This window comes from Castor canadensis, chromosome 3 (genome assembly GCF_047511655.1).
Source record: "Castor canadensis chromosome 3, mCasCan1.hap1v2, whole genome shotgun sequence".
NCBI lineage: Eukaryota > Metazoa > Chordata > Mammalia > Rodentia > Castoridae > Castor > Castor canadensis.
The window spans coordinates 92069708-92089069 of record NC_133388.1 but is presented as its reverse complement, the minus strand read 5'-3'; the positions used below and the strand labels follow the sequence as shown (position 1 = coordinate 92089069).

The following is a 19362-nucleotide window of genomic DNA, read 5'->3' as shown; positions in this document are numbered from 1 at the left end:
CCAGTACCAACAACAACAAAAGGAGTGATGTTGAAAAGATTCATTTTGTGGTACAATGGAGTGCAAAAGAGTCTGATATTATATAAGGCTTAGGCCACAGCCTAGATAATGGAAAGGGTATTGGACTACAGTGACAGCAGTGGGAACAGAAGGAAGTCCTAAAGGAAAAACAAGAAGAAAAAACCATGTCTATACTACCCAGTGATGGAAAAAATAGAAAAAAAGTCCAAAACAATTGCTAGCCTAGATTTTGAGCCTAGATGATGTGGAGAGCACCAACACACAAGACGGTAGCTGGGAACATTCTGTCATTTGACTTATTATCCCATAAATTACTGTGCATTGATTTCTGTGTAGAATCTTGATGATATTGCTCTAACACATAAAAGGAAATGTCCCTTGTTTAAATATTAAAATGTATTTTATTACAACTAAAGACAATAACTCTCTTTTCTCAGGATAAAAGACATTGGAGATTTGAACCTTACCTCATATAAAATTTAAACCCTACATGTCTCATGCTTACTCATTGCACTTCAGCCACTCTGAGGTATCCTTACAGCCGTTCAACATGCCAAGGCTATTCTCCTATCATGCCTAACTACCCCACCCCTGACCACATGTGACCCATAGAAGTACCAGAAAATGCGAGGTATTCAAGGAAAAGCAGTATGCATTAAATATTTTATGTATTCAGGCATTCCAGTCAGAATTCTCCTTTTTTTAACCCCTCCTTATAAAATCTACTAACAAACCATATGCCTAATCAATAACTTTTTCATGGAAGTTTTTACTTCCTGGTTTCGAAGAGTATAAATCATAGGATTCATCAATGGAAATATCACTGTGTGGAAGAAAGAGACCACCTTGTCAGCCGGTAAGGCCCTGAATGGACGAGTGTAAATGAAAATTGCAGGTCCAAACATAAGAAACATGACAATGACGTGAGTGGTGCATATGGACACTGCCTTGTTCTTCCCTTCGGAAGAAGATCTGCAGACATGGAATAGTATAATTGCGTAAGAGGTCAGAAGCCCCAGAAAGCACAAGAGGGTGAGCAGGCCACTGTTGAAGACCATCAGAAGTTCCACCACAAAGGTATTGGTGCAGGCCAGCTTGATGACCTGTGGGACATCACAGAAGAAGTTATCCAGCTGGTTTGGACCACAGAAGGGCAAGTGAAGAATGAGGAACACCTGGATAATGGAGTGAACAAAGCCTCCAAGCCACAGAGCCAACACCATTACATAGCAGGCTGTAGGGTTCATGACAGTTAAATAGTATAAAGGCCGGCAGATGGCAATATAGCGGTCAAAGGCCATCACAACAAGAAGCAACCCTTCCCCTCCTCCAAGAAAGTGCAAGAAAAACAGCTGAGTAATGCAGCCTCTGTAGGAAATTACCTTCTTCTCAGAAAGGAAGTCCACCAGCATCCTTGGAGCCACAATAAAGGAGTAGGATGCATCCAGGACGGCCAGATTGCCCAAGAAGAAATAGAGTGGTGCTGTGAGGCTAGGGTCAGACCTTATGGTTAAGATGATGAGGAAATTTCCAGGGAGAATGATGAGGTAGAAAATTAAGATCAGTACAAAAACCACAAGCTGAATATCTTGAGACTGTGTCAGGCCAAGGAGAACAAATTCTGTCACAACTGTGCTGTTTTCTATCTCCATCTCCTGTTCCTACAGAACATTTGGGAACAGAATTTATTTCCATCTCTTCCACGTTGTTGATAGCTCTTCTTTTTTTTTCCTTTTTCTTTTATTATTCATATGTGCATACAAGGCTTGGTTCATTTCTCCCCCCTGCCCCCACCCCCTCCCTTACCACCCACTCCGCACCCTCCCTCTCCCCCCCCTCAATACCCAGCAGAAACTATTTTGCCCTTATCTCTAATTTTGTTGTAGAGAGAGTATAAGCAATAATAGGAAGGAACAAGGGTTTTTGCTGGTTGAGATAAGGATAGCTATACAGGGCATTGACTCACATTGATTTCCTGTGCATGTGTGTTACCTTCTAGGTTAATTCTTTTTGATCTAACCTTTTCTCTAGTTCCTGGTCCCCTTTTCCTATTGGCCTCAGTTGCTTTTAAGGTATCTGCTTTAGTTTCTCTGTGTTAAGGGCAACAAATGCTAGCTAATTTTTTAGGTGTCTTACCTATCCTCACCCCTCCCTTGTGTGCTCTCGCTTTTATCAAGTGCTCATAGTCCAATCCCCTTGTTGTGTTTGCCCTTGATCTAATGTCCACATATGAGGGAGAACATATGATTTTTGGTCTTTTGGGCCAGGTTAACCTCACTCAGAATGATGTTCTCCAATTCCATCCATTTACCAGCGAATGATAACATTTCGTTCTTCTTCATGGCTGCATAAAATTCCATTGTGTATAGATACCACATTTTCTTAATCCATTCGTCAGTGCTGGGGCATCTTGGCTGTTTCCATAACTTGGCTATTGTGAATAGTGCTGCAATAAACATGGGTGTGCAGGTGCCTCTGGAGTAACCTATCACAGTCTTTTGGGTATATCCCCAAGAGTGGTATTGCTGGATCAAATGGTAGATCGATGTCTAGCTTTTTAAGTAGCTTCCAAATTTTTTTCCAGAGTGGTTGTACTAGTTTACATTCCCACCAACAGTGTAAGAGGGTTCCTTTTTCCCTGCATCCTCGCCAACACCTGTTGTTGGTGGTGTTGCTAATGATGGCTATTCTAACAGGTGTGAGGTGGAATCTAAGCGTGGTTTTAATTTGCATTTCCTTTATTGCTAGAGATGGTGAGCATTTTTTCATGTGTTTTTTGTCCATTTGAATTTCTTCTTTTGAGAAAGTTCTGTTTAGTTCACTTGCCCATTTCTTTATTGGTTCATTAGTTTTGGGAGAATTTAGTTTGTTAAGATCCCTATATATTCTGGTTATCAGTCCTTTGTCTGATGTATAGTTGGCAAATATTTTCTCCCACTCTGTGGGTGTTCTCTTCAGTTTAGAGACCATTTCTTTTGATGAACAGAAGCTTTATGAGGTCCCATTTATCTATGCTATCTCTTAGTTGCTGTGCTGCTGGGGTTTCATTGAGAAAGTTCTTACCTATACCTACTAACTCCAGAGTATTTCCTATATTACAAAGCAATAACAATAAAAACAGCATGGTACTGGCACAAAACAGACATGAAGACCAGTGGAACAGAATAGAAGACCCAGATATGAAGCCATACAACTATAAGCAACTTATCTTTGACAAAGGAGCTAAAAATATACGATGGAGAAATAGCAGCCTCTTCAACAAAAACTGCTGGGAAAACTGGTTAGCAGTCTGCAAAAAACTGAAACTAGATCCATGTATATCACCCTTTACCAAGATTAACTCAAAATGGATCAAGGATCTTAATATCAGACCCCAAACTCTTAAGGTGATAGCTCTTCTTGAGTATGTTCCATTTCTATATTATTCCATTTCTCTCCTCAACCTAAAAAACCTCTTTTGCCTTTTATGTTTCTACAGTTCATAAATACAACAATCTGGTCCTGAAGTCACATCCTCTCTTCAGCCCTATATGACCATTAAACTATTTTCTCATGTGAGACTGTAGGATTCCACTGTTCTAATTTTCATGAGGCATATGTAATGTTTTCTGATTGAGAAAAACACTTAATCCTAAATATTAACGTCTTCACTTACTCATTTGAATGGGGGGTGGAACGGGAATTGACAACAAAGAGGAATAGCAGAACTTTCAAAGTTAACAGAAATGTTTCATGTTGTACTGGACGTGTGGATCAAGTGGTAGGGCACCTGCCTCACAAACATGAGTTCCTGAGTTCAAACCCCAAGTACCATTAAGAAAAAGGAAATTTTACATGTCTTATTCATATCATAATGGTTTCACATATGTATTTATTTACCAAAACTGTCTGCATTGCTAGCTACTAGAGAGGGTGAGATTGGAGAATCATTGCTGATCCTGGCCAGCCTGGACAAAAAACTTTGGCCAGACCATCTCAATAAAAAAAAAAACCTCTGGACATGGTGGTACATGCCTGCCATCACAGCAAAGGTGGGAAGTGTAAAGTAGGACAATCACTGTGCAAGCCAGCCTGAGCAAAAAGTAAGATGCAATCTCAAAAATATCCAGAACAAAAAGGTCTGAAGGTGTGGTTCAAGCTGTAACTCTCTTGCGTAGCAAGCATGAAGCCCTGAGTTCAAACCTCAGTACCATCAAAAAAACTAATGAACTACACAAGAATTGGTACATATTTATTATATATAAATTAAAACTCAGGAACATTGACTTAAAAAGTTAAAAAATCTATACTTACTGGAAACATTTTCTTTTTTTATAAGCATAAAGCCATTAGCCTGCTTTAAATTAAAAGACTTTTGTTCACTCTAGAAGAAACACTATCTGAGTTTTATAGTGTATATGAATCATGGTATAATTAAATGATATACATATAAAATATATATGTTGAACCTGTTGCTGCAGGTTCAAAATGGTGTATGGTTCTCTACCTCATGAGTTAGAGAAAAATTGTGCACTGTGATAGAGAGCAGTATTTTACATGTGTTAAATCACCCAGGACATTTGTTTTTAAATAACATAGGGTTGTAGGGAAAGAGGGACTCATTAACTTAAGCTGAAAGGAGAGTCAGAGTGAAATAGAAAGAAATAATGAGAAAAAGATAAAGTCCCTAATTAGAAATCAAAGAAAATACTTATCATGGCACATCTGTTAAAAACATCAAAAGTTCAGCTTTTAAAAATATATAAAACTAACAGGTTCATTAATATAACAGGTTTCCACATATGGTAAAAATCAAGGTTTGTGACATAAGTACTTTATATGCATAAACACAAATATGTACATAAAAATATATACATATGCACTCACACTGTATGCTAAGCAAAAGCAAAACACAAGAATTTACATAATATATAAAAATTGCCTTCTATTTCCTTCTTCTCTTTCCTTCCTCCTTTTTTGCCTTCCTATCTTTCTTTTGCCCTTAGCCATTTATTGGCCTTAATGTTTGTCACTTCTGTGCATAAAACCTACCATTAGAATACTAAGTTAGAAATTCCCTTCTACTCACTTAAGATGTGTGCATCTTGAACATTATCATACAGTTGGTTACTTCACACTCCTTCAAAAACTATATTTATTTAGGTCATAGAAGAAACTTTTTAGTACCTCTGGGTTTAGATGTTGGAGATTCTTCTACTGAATGTTTAGTTTGTGTTATCCACTTCTATAATCCTACTGATTCCTTATGTATGAGACACATTCCCATCCAATGTCTTCGATTCACTGTGCTCCTTTTATGTATTTCCTCTATGCTTCTTTGTGGTACCTGTGATTCTCACATCATGCTTGCTACATATTCAAACACCAAAGATGCATGTTCATAAAAAAGAGCATTCCTCCAAGGAAAGTGTATTCTCTGCAAAATAAAAGCACAGAAGTCTTTGCAAAGTTTTTTGTTCTAACAACATTAAGAGCTGTCAGAGGAAGTTAAAACAGAAACCTCATGCTTGTTACTACTTCTCCCCCATATTTGCAATTCAGCTGAATCAAAACTTTGTTTTATGCTGGCAATGATGGAGCAGTGCAAGGGTGCAAAGAGTGATGGAGGCAAGTGCAAGCCCACATAGTCGCTAAAGGCTGCGCTGTGCACAGCTCCTGCTTTGAGGCCAGGATGTTGTTTGATAGTGCATGGAGCAGGTGTTTGAAGTCTTGATACCCATCAACTAATTGTCCCATTGTTCTTCCTTGTATTTCCTTGTGCCTCCTTTTAAAATGTTTATCAGCTTCCACTCCCTTCTCCTTAAGTATTTAATTTTCTTTTGGAGCAACAGTGAGAAAACACATGAAGTTCTTCATCCTAACTATAAAAGAATTAAATATTTAGTTCATGCTGCAATGCCAAATCATTTTTCTTGAACAGAATCCTTCAAATGTACTATACCCAAGTTTAAATTACTTCCCATTCCCTCAGACTATTCTGTTTGTAATTTTTCCTAATAAAAATGGGAAAATTTATTTTTATGTTCTGTTCAAAAGAAACTTCTCATTAAAGCACCTGACCCACAAAAATAGATTCAACTTTCCCAAGTAAGAATGTGATGCATATTAATGTGTGCTCTCTAGTGTGTCACATTGGCAGATAAAACTACTAGTTTTAGGGTGTTCTGAGAATTGTAGATGTAGTGAAAGAACATCACCAAATACTAGACTGATATCAGTGCTCTAAAAGCACTATGCAAGTATATGACATTATTAGCCACTGAAGTTCTGCAGTGTCATGATTTCTAAGGCAAAGTAACAAATGTCACAGCAGAAGCCCTAGTTGGTGTCCTTGTCTGTCTCAGGTTATCTTCTTGATCCCACACTTTCTATCTTGGGACAGCTACTCAATCTTCCTTTACCTGGGTTCTCCACACCTCATTGTATTGATTTAAAAATTTAATGAAGTATGGATGATAGTAATAAATAACATATTCAAGTCTGACTAAACCAAAATTAAACCAGGAAAAAATGTAGATGTTAAGATGCACTTTAGTTTCTAACAAGTAAATATGTGATACAGATTCTCTATCCCTACCTTTGCAGTGAATTCCTGGGGTAATGGTAACTGCATAAATCTGAGAGATCACAAAATGAAATTTTATGGAGCTTTATCTTGAGCCAGCTGTCAAAGTCCCAGATTGGTGTGTGCTAGGACCATTAGTAAAAGGAGAACCTCTTGTCCCAGCTTGATGTGGAAATCAGGTCAGCACTAATCTTCTCCAAAATCTTGAAGCTGGTGGATATCTTCTCTGCAACCCTCAGACTTGCATTTCTACACTGGCTATAATTCCCATTCCCTCTCTTGGTTCAAATATAGTGTAGCATATGTAAATTTATGAGTTAGTATAACATTCTCAAGGATAGTTCAATAAATATTGTATGCATCCCCAATAAAATAACTCTAAACATTAAAAGGAACAGGTAAAAGATGTTATGTTGTTATTGAATTCAGACTTTACATATTAGTCTATTTCTGTTATAATTTTTATCTGTGCATTCCAAGACAGCCAATGTCACATCTCAAGGGTTGCAATTTCTGTTTCCATTTCTTCATCTTTTCATATTTTGCCTTACAAATATGATGAATGACAAAAACATTTACCTCTCTAACAATCCCAAAGCTATTCTGATACAGCAGACAGGACTTCTTTCTAATGGAAGGAACCGTAACTGATTGTTCCCACATTTGTTCTCAAATGTCTCTTCTCACAGAGGGGCCTCTTACACTTTCCAACTAATTTGTCATGCTAGGAGAATATACCTTGGGAATTTGAAGGCTAACAAAGATGCAGAAGCTTTCAATGGGAATTGTAAGGCTGACAACAAGGTATAGTCAAAGAATGAGACCAGGAATCTGTTAGAAACAAGTGTTCAAATACACATCATGTGTGCATGTCTGGAAATGTCATGTTGAAAATCCTTAATATTCGAGGTGTGAAAGAGTTGAATGTCAGTTGAAGTTCCTGATGAAGAAACACAATTGAGATTTTTTTCAGTGCATATTAGTATTTCAACAATGTAGTTAAAACTTGATGTAAATTCCTCCCTTTTTTTTCCTGTTTTTGGCTTAATGAGTATCATTTATTCAGTTTGAAATCTTTATATTTCCATGTGTTAAGAATAAACATACATTAAATCTTATATAAATAAAAATCCTTAATATTTATAACTTAATACGTGCCAATAAAAGTTTTAAAAGAACAGCAAATTATTTTAGATTTTAATTAAAAATATTAAAAAATGGTTTTAGAGAAGATGCACTAAGTTCTTAAGTTCTTAAGATGCACTAAGTTCTTAAGTTCTTAAGATGCACTGAGTTCTTAAGTCAACATTTAGCATGACCAAGATAACAGAATGGCAACCCTATTATTAGTTCTCTGTATTTATCAAGTCTGTAGAAAGTCAAGACAGGTTAACTTATTTCAATCATTGTGATTAAGAAGAAGAAAATATTGCATAATTGATAAAAAATCACTCATACAACAAAAAATAAAGTTATGTGATCAAGTAGGTAGTAAGTGTAGTGAGTTTACATATATCTGATGATAAGATACAGGTCAAAGAAATAAATGCTATATATTTATTTCTCCTTTGGCATAATCCTTTGTAGCAAAGGAAACTGCATGTTATAGGATTAATTCTTCAAGTGGATATGTTCTCTTAAATAGATCCTTTTGTTGCATTCACATTTGTGGTTTCCATGCTTTGCAAAGGTAATGATTACAAACTATTTCTTTTTAAACTAAATATTATGAAACACAAGAAAAATAATTAAGAATCATGCAGCAAAAGGCAGCGTACTTTAGATTTTAGTCGATTTTTTATATCTGGTTTTCATTTGCATTTCCTTTATGGTCGGGGATATTGAGCATTTCTTCAAATAAAGCTGGGCATGGTGGTGTTCCTGCCTTCCCAGCTACATGAGAAGCATAAATAAGAGGATTGCAGTCCAGGTCAGCCCAGGGATTATACTCAATACACTATTAGAAAAATTAAAAAGGGTTGGGGACATGGCTCAAGTGGTAGAACTCCCACTTAGCGTAAGGCCCTGAGTTCATACCCCAATACCAACAAAATTAAAAACAACATTCCTCAGTGTCATTAAATCTATAAATGTTTCTATTTTGTCAAGAAAATTTCTTATTGATATATAATTGTACATATTTCTGGGACACAGTGTAGTAATTTGATATATATATGTAATGTTTACAATGATCAAATCAGTATAATTAGCACAATAACTTATATAAACATTTATAAGTGTTTGGGAACTTTCAAACTCTTCTCACTGGTTCTTTATAAAATATACAATAAATTGATATGAATTATGGTCACATACCTGTGGCCCTAGAACTTATTCCTGCTATGAAGCTATATTTTTATACAAACTATCCAAGATCCTACCATTCCTCCTACCATTCCTAGTCTGTAGTAATAATCACTCTACTGTCTTCTACTTTGAGAACATTTTCCATATATGAGTGAAAACACACCTATTTGTCTTTCTGTGCCTGTTCTTTTTTCACAGACTATAATGTCTTCTAACTCTGTCTATTCTGTTGAACATGACAGGATGTCATTCTTTTTATGGCTTAATAATATTTGATTGTGTTTTAAAATTTTTTTAGTTCTCATTAATTACACAGAATGATTGATGTCATTGTGCCTTTTTCATACATGCATATATCAGAGTTTGGTCATATCCATCCCCATTGCCATCTCTTACCTCTCTCTCCTCATACCAATCTCTTTCAGGTTATAATAGTCTCCCTTCCAGTTTCAGCTTATTACCCCTAGATTCCACCTATGAGAGAAAACATGATAATTGTCCTTCTGAGCCTGGCTTATTTTGTTTAACATTATAAAACTTACTGGCATCCGTTTTCTTGCAAGTGATAAGATTTTGTTCTCCCTTATGGCTGAAAAATGTTATATTGTGTATATGTAACATAACTTACTCATCTATTCATCTGTGGTTGGATATCTAGACTGATTTCATAACTTGGCTATTATGAATTGTGCTACAATAAACGGGGTGTGCAGGTGTCTCTATTGTAACCTAAATGATTTCATTTGATATGTGCCTAGGAGTGATAAAGTTGTATCATATAGTAGAAGGACTTTTAGGTTTGTTTTAGGGTCCTCCATACTGATTTCCATGATAGCTGCACTAATTAACGTTTCCAAAAATGGTGTTTTGTTTCCTTTTTTTTTTTCTGAGAAATATCTGTTTAGTAAATATGCCCATTTACTGATTGGATTGTTATTTCTTTTTATATTCACTTTTTGAGTTCTTTTTATATTCTGGGTATTAGTCCTTTTTCAGAATAATAACTGGAAAATGTTTTCTCCTATTTTGTAGGTTCCTCTGATTTTGATCTTTTCACTAAGAATTCCTTTGGCTATTTGGGTTTCTTCTGTGTTTCTGTATGATCTTAGGGTTTTTTTCTATTTCTGTGGTTAATGTATTGGTATTTGAGTATGTATTACATTACATCTCTAGATCTTTTCTACTGTGTGTGTATATCCCATTTTCTTTACTCATTCATACATTCTCAATCTCTCAAACTCAGTTGATTCCCTGCCCTGGCTATTGTGAATTGAGATTTGGTAAACAGAATATAGGTATCTTTTACACATACTGTTCATTTTCTTTGGATAAATATCCAGGAGTCAGATAGCTAGATCATAGGATGGTTTATTTTTAGTTTGGGGGGAGCTTCTGTGTCATTTTCTATAATCACTATACTACTTTACATCCCCACCAGCCGTATGTGTTACTGTTCTTCATCCTTATCAGCATTTGTTGCTTTTCTCTTTTTAATTATAGCTTTAACAGGGATAAAACAATATCTTCTTGTGGCTTTGATTTTCATGTCCCTGATTAGTACTACTCAATAGTTTTTCTTCTTTTGTGCTTATGTAAGGGTTTTTTATTTTATTGTATTGATACATGTGTCTATTTATGCACTAGCACAACACATCCTTGATTTCTACAACTATATAGTACATTTTATTAGTGTATATTAATTATTCAAAATAATGGGGTTTTATTTCATATTTTTATACACACGTTTCTATACATACACATAATGTTCTTTGACCATATCCACAACCTGTTATCATCCCTTATCCAGGCTTCACTCTGCCCTTGATTCCATTCCTCTTCCTTTATGATTCTCGTTCTACTTTTGTGCCTTTTTTTTCTAGATTCCACCTATGAAAAACTGTGATATTTGTTTTTCTGAGTCCGGTTTGCTTTGCTTAGCATGATAACCTCCTGTTCTATCCATTTCCAGCAAACAACATGATGTAATTATTCTGTCTGGTTGAATAATATTTCATTGTATATACACACCACACCATCTTTACCCATTCCTCTGTCAATGGCACTTAGGCTGATTCTGTAACTTGGACATTGTGAACAATGTTGAGATGAACATGAGTGTGCAAGTGTCTCCAATGTGTGTTGACTGGTTTCTTGATGGGTAGTATAGATGATCTTATGGTACTTCGTTTTTAGATTTTCAGGAAACTCCATACAGTGCTTAATATTTTTCATGTACATGCTGGTCATGTCTACATCTTCTTTTGAGAAATATCTTTTGATCACTTGCCAATTTTTAAATTGCATCATTAGACTTTGTCACTGGAGTTTTTGAGTTCCTGTCATATTCTGGATGGATGACTGTTTTGATTGTTTCTCTGAAGAATACCATTGGTATTTTGAAAGTGATTGCATTACACTGGTAGTGTAATGATGATTTTTCCATGGGTAATTTGATGCTTTTCTCTTGCTGCTTTCTGAATTCTTCTTTTGGACTATTAAAAACTTAACTAAAATGTACATCATAGAAAATCTTTTTGATCAATTACTTTAAGGGATTTTTGTGCTTCCTAGTCACAACTGTCTATATATTTCCCAAGATTTAGAAAAATTTTAACTATTATTTTATTAAATAGGCTTTCTATCCCTTTCTTTCCTTTTCTCTGAAATACCCATACCCATAATGAAACATAACTTAGTGGTGTCCTATAAAGTTCACGGGTTTCCTCATACCTTTAATTTTGTTTGATATTTTCAAAAGACCTCTTTAAGCACAGAAATTCTTCATTCCACTTGATTTATTCTGTTCATGAGACTTTCAACTGCATTTTTTTCATTGAGTTCTTCTAATATTTCTGTTCAGCTCTTTTTTATGATAGCTCTATCCTTTGAATTTTGTCAAATTGTATTCTCTTGTATCTCATTATTTTCTCATATTCAAAGTCACTATTTGAATTTTCAGGCAATTTATCTCCTTCCTTCTTCTTTAGATTTGTTGCTAGAGAGGTATCCATCAAATACCTCATGTCACCTGCTTCTCATACTTCTCATGTCCCTGTGTTGATATTTACATATCTGGCAAGTCAGTTGCCTTTGCCAATTTTATAGAGTAGCTTTTGTAGTAAAAATAACTTTCTCCTGGAGGTGTGTCCTATGATTTCTGTTAAGTAGGCTATGTTGTGTTTAGTTCCAGGGAGGTACGTTATTACACTATGCAAGTAGCTTCTTTAACTAAAATCAATGGCAGTGATGACTGAAGCTGCCTCTGTGGATTGCACTGTAATGGTTTGTAGCATTTTTTTTCATCAGCTGGTACGCATCTGTCTTGAAAGAGGTAAATTTTCCAAAATCCTTGGGCACAGTGCACCTGGTTGTTAGTATAAGGCAGTCATTAGTTTCTACAGGTTGTGTCGGTACAGGGCTGTTCTTATGAACTTACACAAGCTAGTCATACTTCAGATATCCACCTTTTCTTAAGTACTAAACAGGAATAGTGCCACTTTAGCAGACCCAGGTGGGCTTCCTGAAGTGTGCCTGGTAGTGAGGTGAAGCACCTGTCAGTGTCTGAGTGCCAACCAGAGGCTGGGCTATACTATTGAGCCAAAGTTGGGTACCTGTTTCTATCTATGGGCTACATGGGTGTTTTCATGGGGTTTCAGGAAGCTAACCTGTCCAGAATAGACTGTCCAGTTATCCTGGGACCACAGATAGGTGAGCATGTACACTTCTGTGCTTCCTAGGGCTTCAGGGTTTGCTACTCAACTGCTTCCTGGGCTGACAGTGTGCAGATGGGACACCTGGTAGGATTAAAGAACTAGACTGGTTAAGTCTCAAGACTTAATACAAAGCAAGAAACTGAATCATGGAGAACCACAAAGGATGGAAGCTTTCTCTGAGGCAATGCAACAGTGTGAAATCACCAACAGCTGGCCAAAGTAGGCCCAGGGCTTGTGAGTGCTGCAAGCTTCCTCAGCAGCAAATACATCAGGTGCATAGCTTTACTAGAGAGTGCTGGGGGCTACCTGCCTACTCTTTCTCTCCCGGGTGAAGTCCCTCTGGGTTTGAGGTTGATCCGTGAAGAGACAATGTAGAGGCTATGCACTTAGTCCTCTTCTTTAAAGATTAGTATGTGTCTCCGTGTTCCACAACATCTCTGACATATTCTCACTGCACTCTGGCATTCCATCTCAATCACTGTGATTTTTCTTTATGTGGGTCCTTTTCTTATGAAGAGAAATGTGCCAGGAACCTCTAGTCACCTATCTTGCTGACATTATAAATATTTCTTTTGAGAATCAATTTGTAGAAATAAAAGTGGATATGTTGCTCCATGAGATTCTCTATAAGGATATGTGTTTATTTTAGCCAAGTAAGAGCAGAAAAACTAAGGGAAAAAATCTTGTTTGAATGCAATTTTCTAATCTAAGTCAAAACTGACAATGTAGATCTTTGATTTTATACCTGACACTTCAAACCTGTTTTCCATTCCTTTCTCCCTTGGTTTCTATGAGGAACTGGTGCCAGGATTCCCATGAATATCAAAATCCACAAATGCTCAAGTCAATGTTTATCTGTAATACATTTTGCCTAAACCAATGATCTATACTTGAAAGACATTTTGTTCAAAGTGGCCCGTAAATAGTGAACAGTTTCATGTGCACAATTACAACCTAATATAAGAATATATTCTGAGTATCATCCAATCATAGCAGCAGGCTTACAACCAGCCAGAGGCTAAAAGCTGCCAAAACACAACCACATAAAGAAAATACCAACTGCAACCAAATAGATCGTTCCTCTATCTCACACTCCTTTCCTCTGCAGTTCACAATAGTGTGACATTCTGAAGTATCTTTTGTCTGGAATGCCACTCTGTTCTAAAACCTTTTTCTTGCTAAAGTATACTTTATAAATTTAACTAGTCTCAGTGTTTTCTTTTAATATCCTTATATAAAATGATGTAGTATTCTCATATGTCGTAACACATCACTATATTGAATCACCTCTGGGTTACTCATACTTACTGCAATGTACATGTATCCAAATAGTTGTTTTACTGGATTATTTAGGAAGAAATGACTTCTAAAAAGTCTGTACACAATCGGTACAGATGCAATTTTTTTCAGACATTTCTGATTCACAATTGGTTGATGAATGAATATTAAACCCATGGATATAAAGTGTGGACTCTATATAGTTAGCCAGTCTGTGGATGTTGTGTCACTTGATGAGATAATTTCAGATTGCAGCATCGTGTGGAGTAGTTTTCAAGCAGTTAGTATTTTTCTATTTAGTAAAATTATGTACCATGTGTGTGGTATCTCAATGAAATTGTATGTTTTCTTATTAGACAGAGTTCAGCATCTTTTAAATAATAAGTATTTGCACATAATTTTCCATTTTTATGCATGGTTTTTGGTCTTTTGTTCTCTAATTCAACACTTCTTCATGTAATAATATACCAACTCTGTATTTTATATCTCTGCATGAGGAAATTGATAATCAGAATGATAACGTGGCAAGATACTCAGAGAAATACAACAGTCTTGTACTGTGGTATGAAGCTCAGGCCTCCAATCCTGAGGCCCTTTATCTTACACCAAAGGCATATAATATAGTTTCATTAAATTATTAGTTTTTTCCATATGACAACAATGTATTCAAATTCTCTTGTTAATAAAGAAATTGTATATATGGCTGGCATCTAAATTTGAACGGTTATTATAAGTTTTGTATAAATATGAAAGAATTGATGAAAGAAAGTGTAATTATACACTTTGCATAATTAGAATTTATAAAGAAGATTGTGTTTTTGGTTTTCACTTTTTTTACTTAGTTCATAATGATCCAAGTTAATATCACAAAATTTAAAGTTGCAAACACTAACTTTACTATTTACTGTATGATTTTCTTACTATCTTTGAATCAAGGAACCAAAATGATTTTGATCATTTTTATTACCATATATTAGTTGTATGGGGGCTCTTTGTGACATTTTCCTATGTGCTTACACTGTACCTTAATTAGATTCATGCCTCCCTCATCCCCTCTCCACTTCTTAAAACAATATCAACAGCTTTCATTGCTCTATTTTTATACAAGTATATAAAATGTACACCAACCATATTTACTCTCTTTTACCTGCTCCACTCATCCCCCTCCCACTAGTACCCATCCATGTATAGGACCTGTTTTACATTGCTGTCCTTCATTTTTTACGTGTATGTTAATTGTTCAAAGGGGGGTTGTTATGGTATTCCACATATGCATTTATTGTGTTTAGTCAGATTATCTCCATTATTACTCTCTCTTTCTCCATTTTCCCACCCTCCAATACTCATCAGCTTTCTGTAATTTTGTTATGCCAACTCCATACACAGAAGCAATGTATTTTGATATTAATAACTCTCTATCATTCTCTTTCCTTTCCTGACTGCCCCCAAGTCACTTCAAAGAGCCTCACTATTATTACAGACATGTGTTATACAGTCATTTACATGTTTATGTAGTCATTATCTTTTAGACCTACTTTCTTCATATGAAGGACTTCATGTGACCTTTGTCCTTCTGAACCTGGGTCACTTCATTTAACCTGAAGTTCTCCAGTTCTATCCATTTACCTGCAAATATTATAATTTCATTATTTATGGCTTAATAATACTCCATTGTGTATACCTACACATTTTCTTAATCTATTCATCAGTTGTCAGGCATCTGGGCTTTTTCCATACCTTGGCTGTTGTAAGTAGTGCTGCAATAAACATGGGTATCCAAGTGGCTCTATTTTATCCTGACTTGCATTCCCTCTGATATGTGCTCAGGATATAGCTGAATCATATGATAATTCTATTTTTAGTTTTTTGAGGAAACTCCATGATGGTTCCTATAGTGTTTACACCATCAATAAACACACTGATAAAGGAGTCATGAAAAAATAAAAACAGCAAAAACAAAGGCAGAAAACACAAAAAGAATTGGGGGCTGGATAATACATTGCTGAATGAACAGTGGGTCATAGAAGATGTAAGAGAGGAAATCAAAAGGTTCCCAGAAACTTTTGATGATGAAAATGAAAACACCACTTACCAGTACCTATGGGACACAGCAAAGGCAGTCCTAAGAGGGAAGTTTATAGCCATGAGTACATTTATTAAAAGGACAGAAAGACATCAAGTAAATTATTTAATGCTACATCTCAAACTTGTAGAAAAACAAGAACAAGCAAAACCCAAAAGAAGCAGAAGGAGAGAAATAATAAAAATAAAGGCTGAAATTAATGAAATACAGGCCAAAAAAGAGAAAAAAACAGATAAAGAATCAACAAAACAAAAAGCTGGTTCTTTGACAAAATATACAAGATTGACAAGCCCTTGGCAAATCTGACTAAAATGAGGAGGGAAAAGACCCAAATTAATAAAACCAGAAATGAAAAAGGGGAGATAGCAACAAACACCAAGGGAAACATCAGAGACTGCTTTAAGAAACTGTATTCCAAAAAATTGGAAAATTTTGAGAAATGGACAAATTTCTGGATACTTACGACCATCCAAAAGTGAACTAAGAGGATATTAATCACATAGACAAATCTATAACATGTAATGAAATTGAAGCAGCAATAAAGAGTCTCCCAAAAAAGAAAACTCCAGGACCTGACAGATTCTTTGCTGAATTCTACCAGATTTTGAAAGAAAAACTAGTACCAACACTACTTAAACTTTTCCACAAAATACAAAGGGAAAGAACACTTCCTAACTCAATCTATAAAGCCAATATTACCCTCATCCCAAAACAGGACATGGACCCCACCAAACAGGAGAACTACAAACCAGTCTCCTTAATGAACATTAATACAAAAATCCTACAAAAAAATAATGGCAAACCGAATCCAACAACATATCAGAAATACCATTTACCATGACCAAGTTAGCCTCATCCCAGGGAAGCAGAGATGGTTCAACATATGCAAATCAATAAATGTAATACAGCACATTAATAGAAGCAAAGACAAAAGCCACTTGATCATCTCAATAGATGCAGAAAAAGGCTTTGCTGAGATCCAACACCACTTCATGATAAAAGCTCTAAGAAAACTAGGAATAGAAGGAATGTACCTCAACATTATAAAAGCTATATATGACAAACCTACAGCCAGCACTATACTTACTGGGGGAAAACTGAGACCAAGTCACCTAAAGTGAAGAATGAGACAAGGATGCTCACTCTCCCCACTCCTATTCAACATAGTCCTGGAATTCCTAGTCAAAGCAATAAGGCAAGAAGAAGAAATAAAAAGAATACAAATAGGTAAAGAAATAGTCAAAGTATCCCTATTTCCAGCAACATAATCCTATACCTCAAGGACACAAAAAACTCCACCCAAAAATACCTAAACACCATAAACAGCCTCAGCAAAGTAGAAGGATATAAAATCAACTTACAAAAATCAGCCAACAATGAACACATTGAGAAAGAATATAGGAAAACAATTCCATTTACAATAGCCTCAAAAAAAATCAAATACCTAGGAATAAACTTAACAGTGGATGTAAATGACTTCTATAATGAGAACTACAAACCACTGAAGAAAGAGATCAAAGAATACTACAGAAGGTGGAAAGTTCTCCATGCTCATGGATTGGCAGAATCAACATAGTAAAAATGGCTATCCTACCAAAATCAATCTACATGTTCAACGCAATTCCCATCAAAATCCCAATGACATACATCACAGAGACTGGAAAATCTATCCTAAAGTTCATTTGGAGACACAAAAAACCATGAAAAGCCAAGGCAATACTCAGTAAAAAGAGCAAAGCTGGAGGTATTGCAATACCCAACTTCAAACTATACTACAGAGTCATAACAAAAAAAAAAGCACAGCATGGAACCTACACACAAACAGATGTGAAGACCAGTGGAACAGAATAGAGAACACAGATGTGAATCCACACAGCTATGCCCACCTTATTTTTGACAAAGATGCCAAAAACACACAATGGAGAAAAGACAGTCTCCTCAATAAATGTTGCTGGGAAAAGTAGTTATCTGCCTGCAGAAAACTGAACTATATCCATGCCTATCACCTGGTATTGGTATCAACTCAAAGTGGATTAAGAACCTTAAAAGCAAACCTGAAAACTTGCAGTTAATACAGGAAAGAGCAGGGAATACCCTGGAACCAATACATATAAGCAAGGACTTCTTCAGTAGATCACAAGTAACTCAACAACTAACAGAAAAGATGGACAAATGGGACTACATGAAATTAAAAACTTCTGCATACAAAAGAAATGGTCTCTCAATTAAAGAGACCACCCACAGAGTGGGAGAAAATATTTGCTAGCTATACATCAGACACAGGACTGGGAACCAGAATATACGGGGAACTCAAAAAACTAAACTCCCCAAAAATCAATGAACCAATAAAAAAGTGAGCAACTGAACTAAACAGAACTTTTTCAAAAGACAAAGTCCAAATGGCCAAAAAACATGTGAAAAAATGTTCACCATCCTGGCCATAAAGGAAAAGCAAATCAAAATCACACTAAGATTCTACATCACTCCTGTTACAATATTTACCATCAAGAACACCACCAACGACAAATGTTGGAGAGGATATCGGGAAAAAGGAACCCTATACACTGCTGGTGGGAATGTGAGCTAGTAAAACCACTTTAGAAAACAATATGAAGGCTTCTTGAAAAACTAAACATAGATCTGCCTTATGATCCAGCAATCCCATTCTTACGAATATAGCTGAAGGAATGTGGCTAAGGTTATTACAAGGCACATGTACAACCATGTTTATTGCAGCACTATTTACCATAGCCAAGCTATGGAAACAGCCAAGATGCCCCTGTACTGAAAAATTGATTAAGAAAATGTGGTATTTATACACAATGGAATTTTATTGAGCTACAAAGAAGAATGAAATTTTGTCATTTACAAGTAAATGGATGGAACTGGAGAACATCATCTTAATCGAAGTTAGCCAGGCTCAGAAGACAAAAAATCACATGTTGTCCCTCATATGTGGATTATAGACCTAAAACAAATGCAGTAATATTATGGGACATGGGTCACACACTAAGGAAAGAATACTCACAGTAGGAATAGAGAAAGGGAAAGAAACCTAAAACTTGAATGTAATTGATGTGCTCAATGTAGAGGAGTGAATATAGTAATCTTAAACTGGCAGAAGCCACTGTGGAAAGAGGAGTAGGAGGTAGTTAAAGCAGTCTGGTAGAGATGAACTGATGTAGGTTGTAATACACATGTGCATGGAAGAAAGACTAGGAATCTTTCTGTATAGATATCTTTATCTCAAAGTAGCCAAAATGTTATGTCTTTCTTATTATCTCTCATGTTTTCTCTTCAACAAAAACTGAGAACAAGAGGGTGGAACAGGTCCTGCCTGGAACCAGGGGTGGAGGGGATGTGAGGGGGGAAGGTGGCCCAAACAATGTACACAC

The 19362-nt window shown here is 35.9% G+C and overlaps 1 protein-coding gene across 1 annotated transcript; it reads right to left on the bottom strand.

Moving 5' to 3' along the window:
* Positions 1–746: 746 nt before the first annotated feature.
* LOC109681062 (olfactory receptor 4N4C) lies at positions 747–1673 on the bottom strand. Its single transcript, XM_020155643.1, has one exon. It carries the CDS (start codon positions 1671–1673, stop codon positions 747–749), a length of 927 nt encoding a protein of 308 aa, XP_020011232.1.
* Between the last annotated feature and the right edge of the window lie 17689 nt (positions 1674–19362).

What these genes read in the sequence shown, in the direction of transcription:
- LOC109681062 (XM_020155643.1), bottom strand. Translation starts at nt 1,673, where the DNA reads ATGGAGATAGAAAACAGCACAGTTGTGACAGAATTTGTTCTCCTTGGC.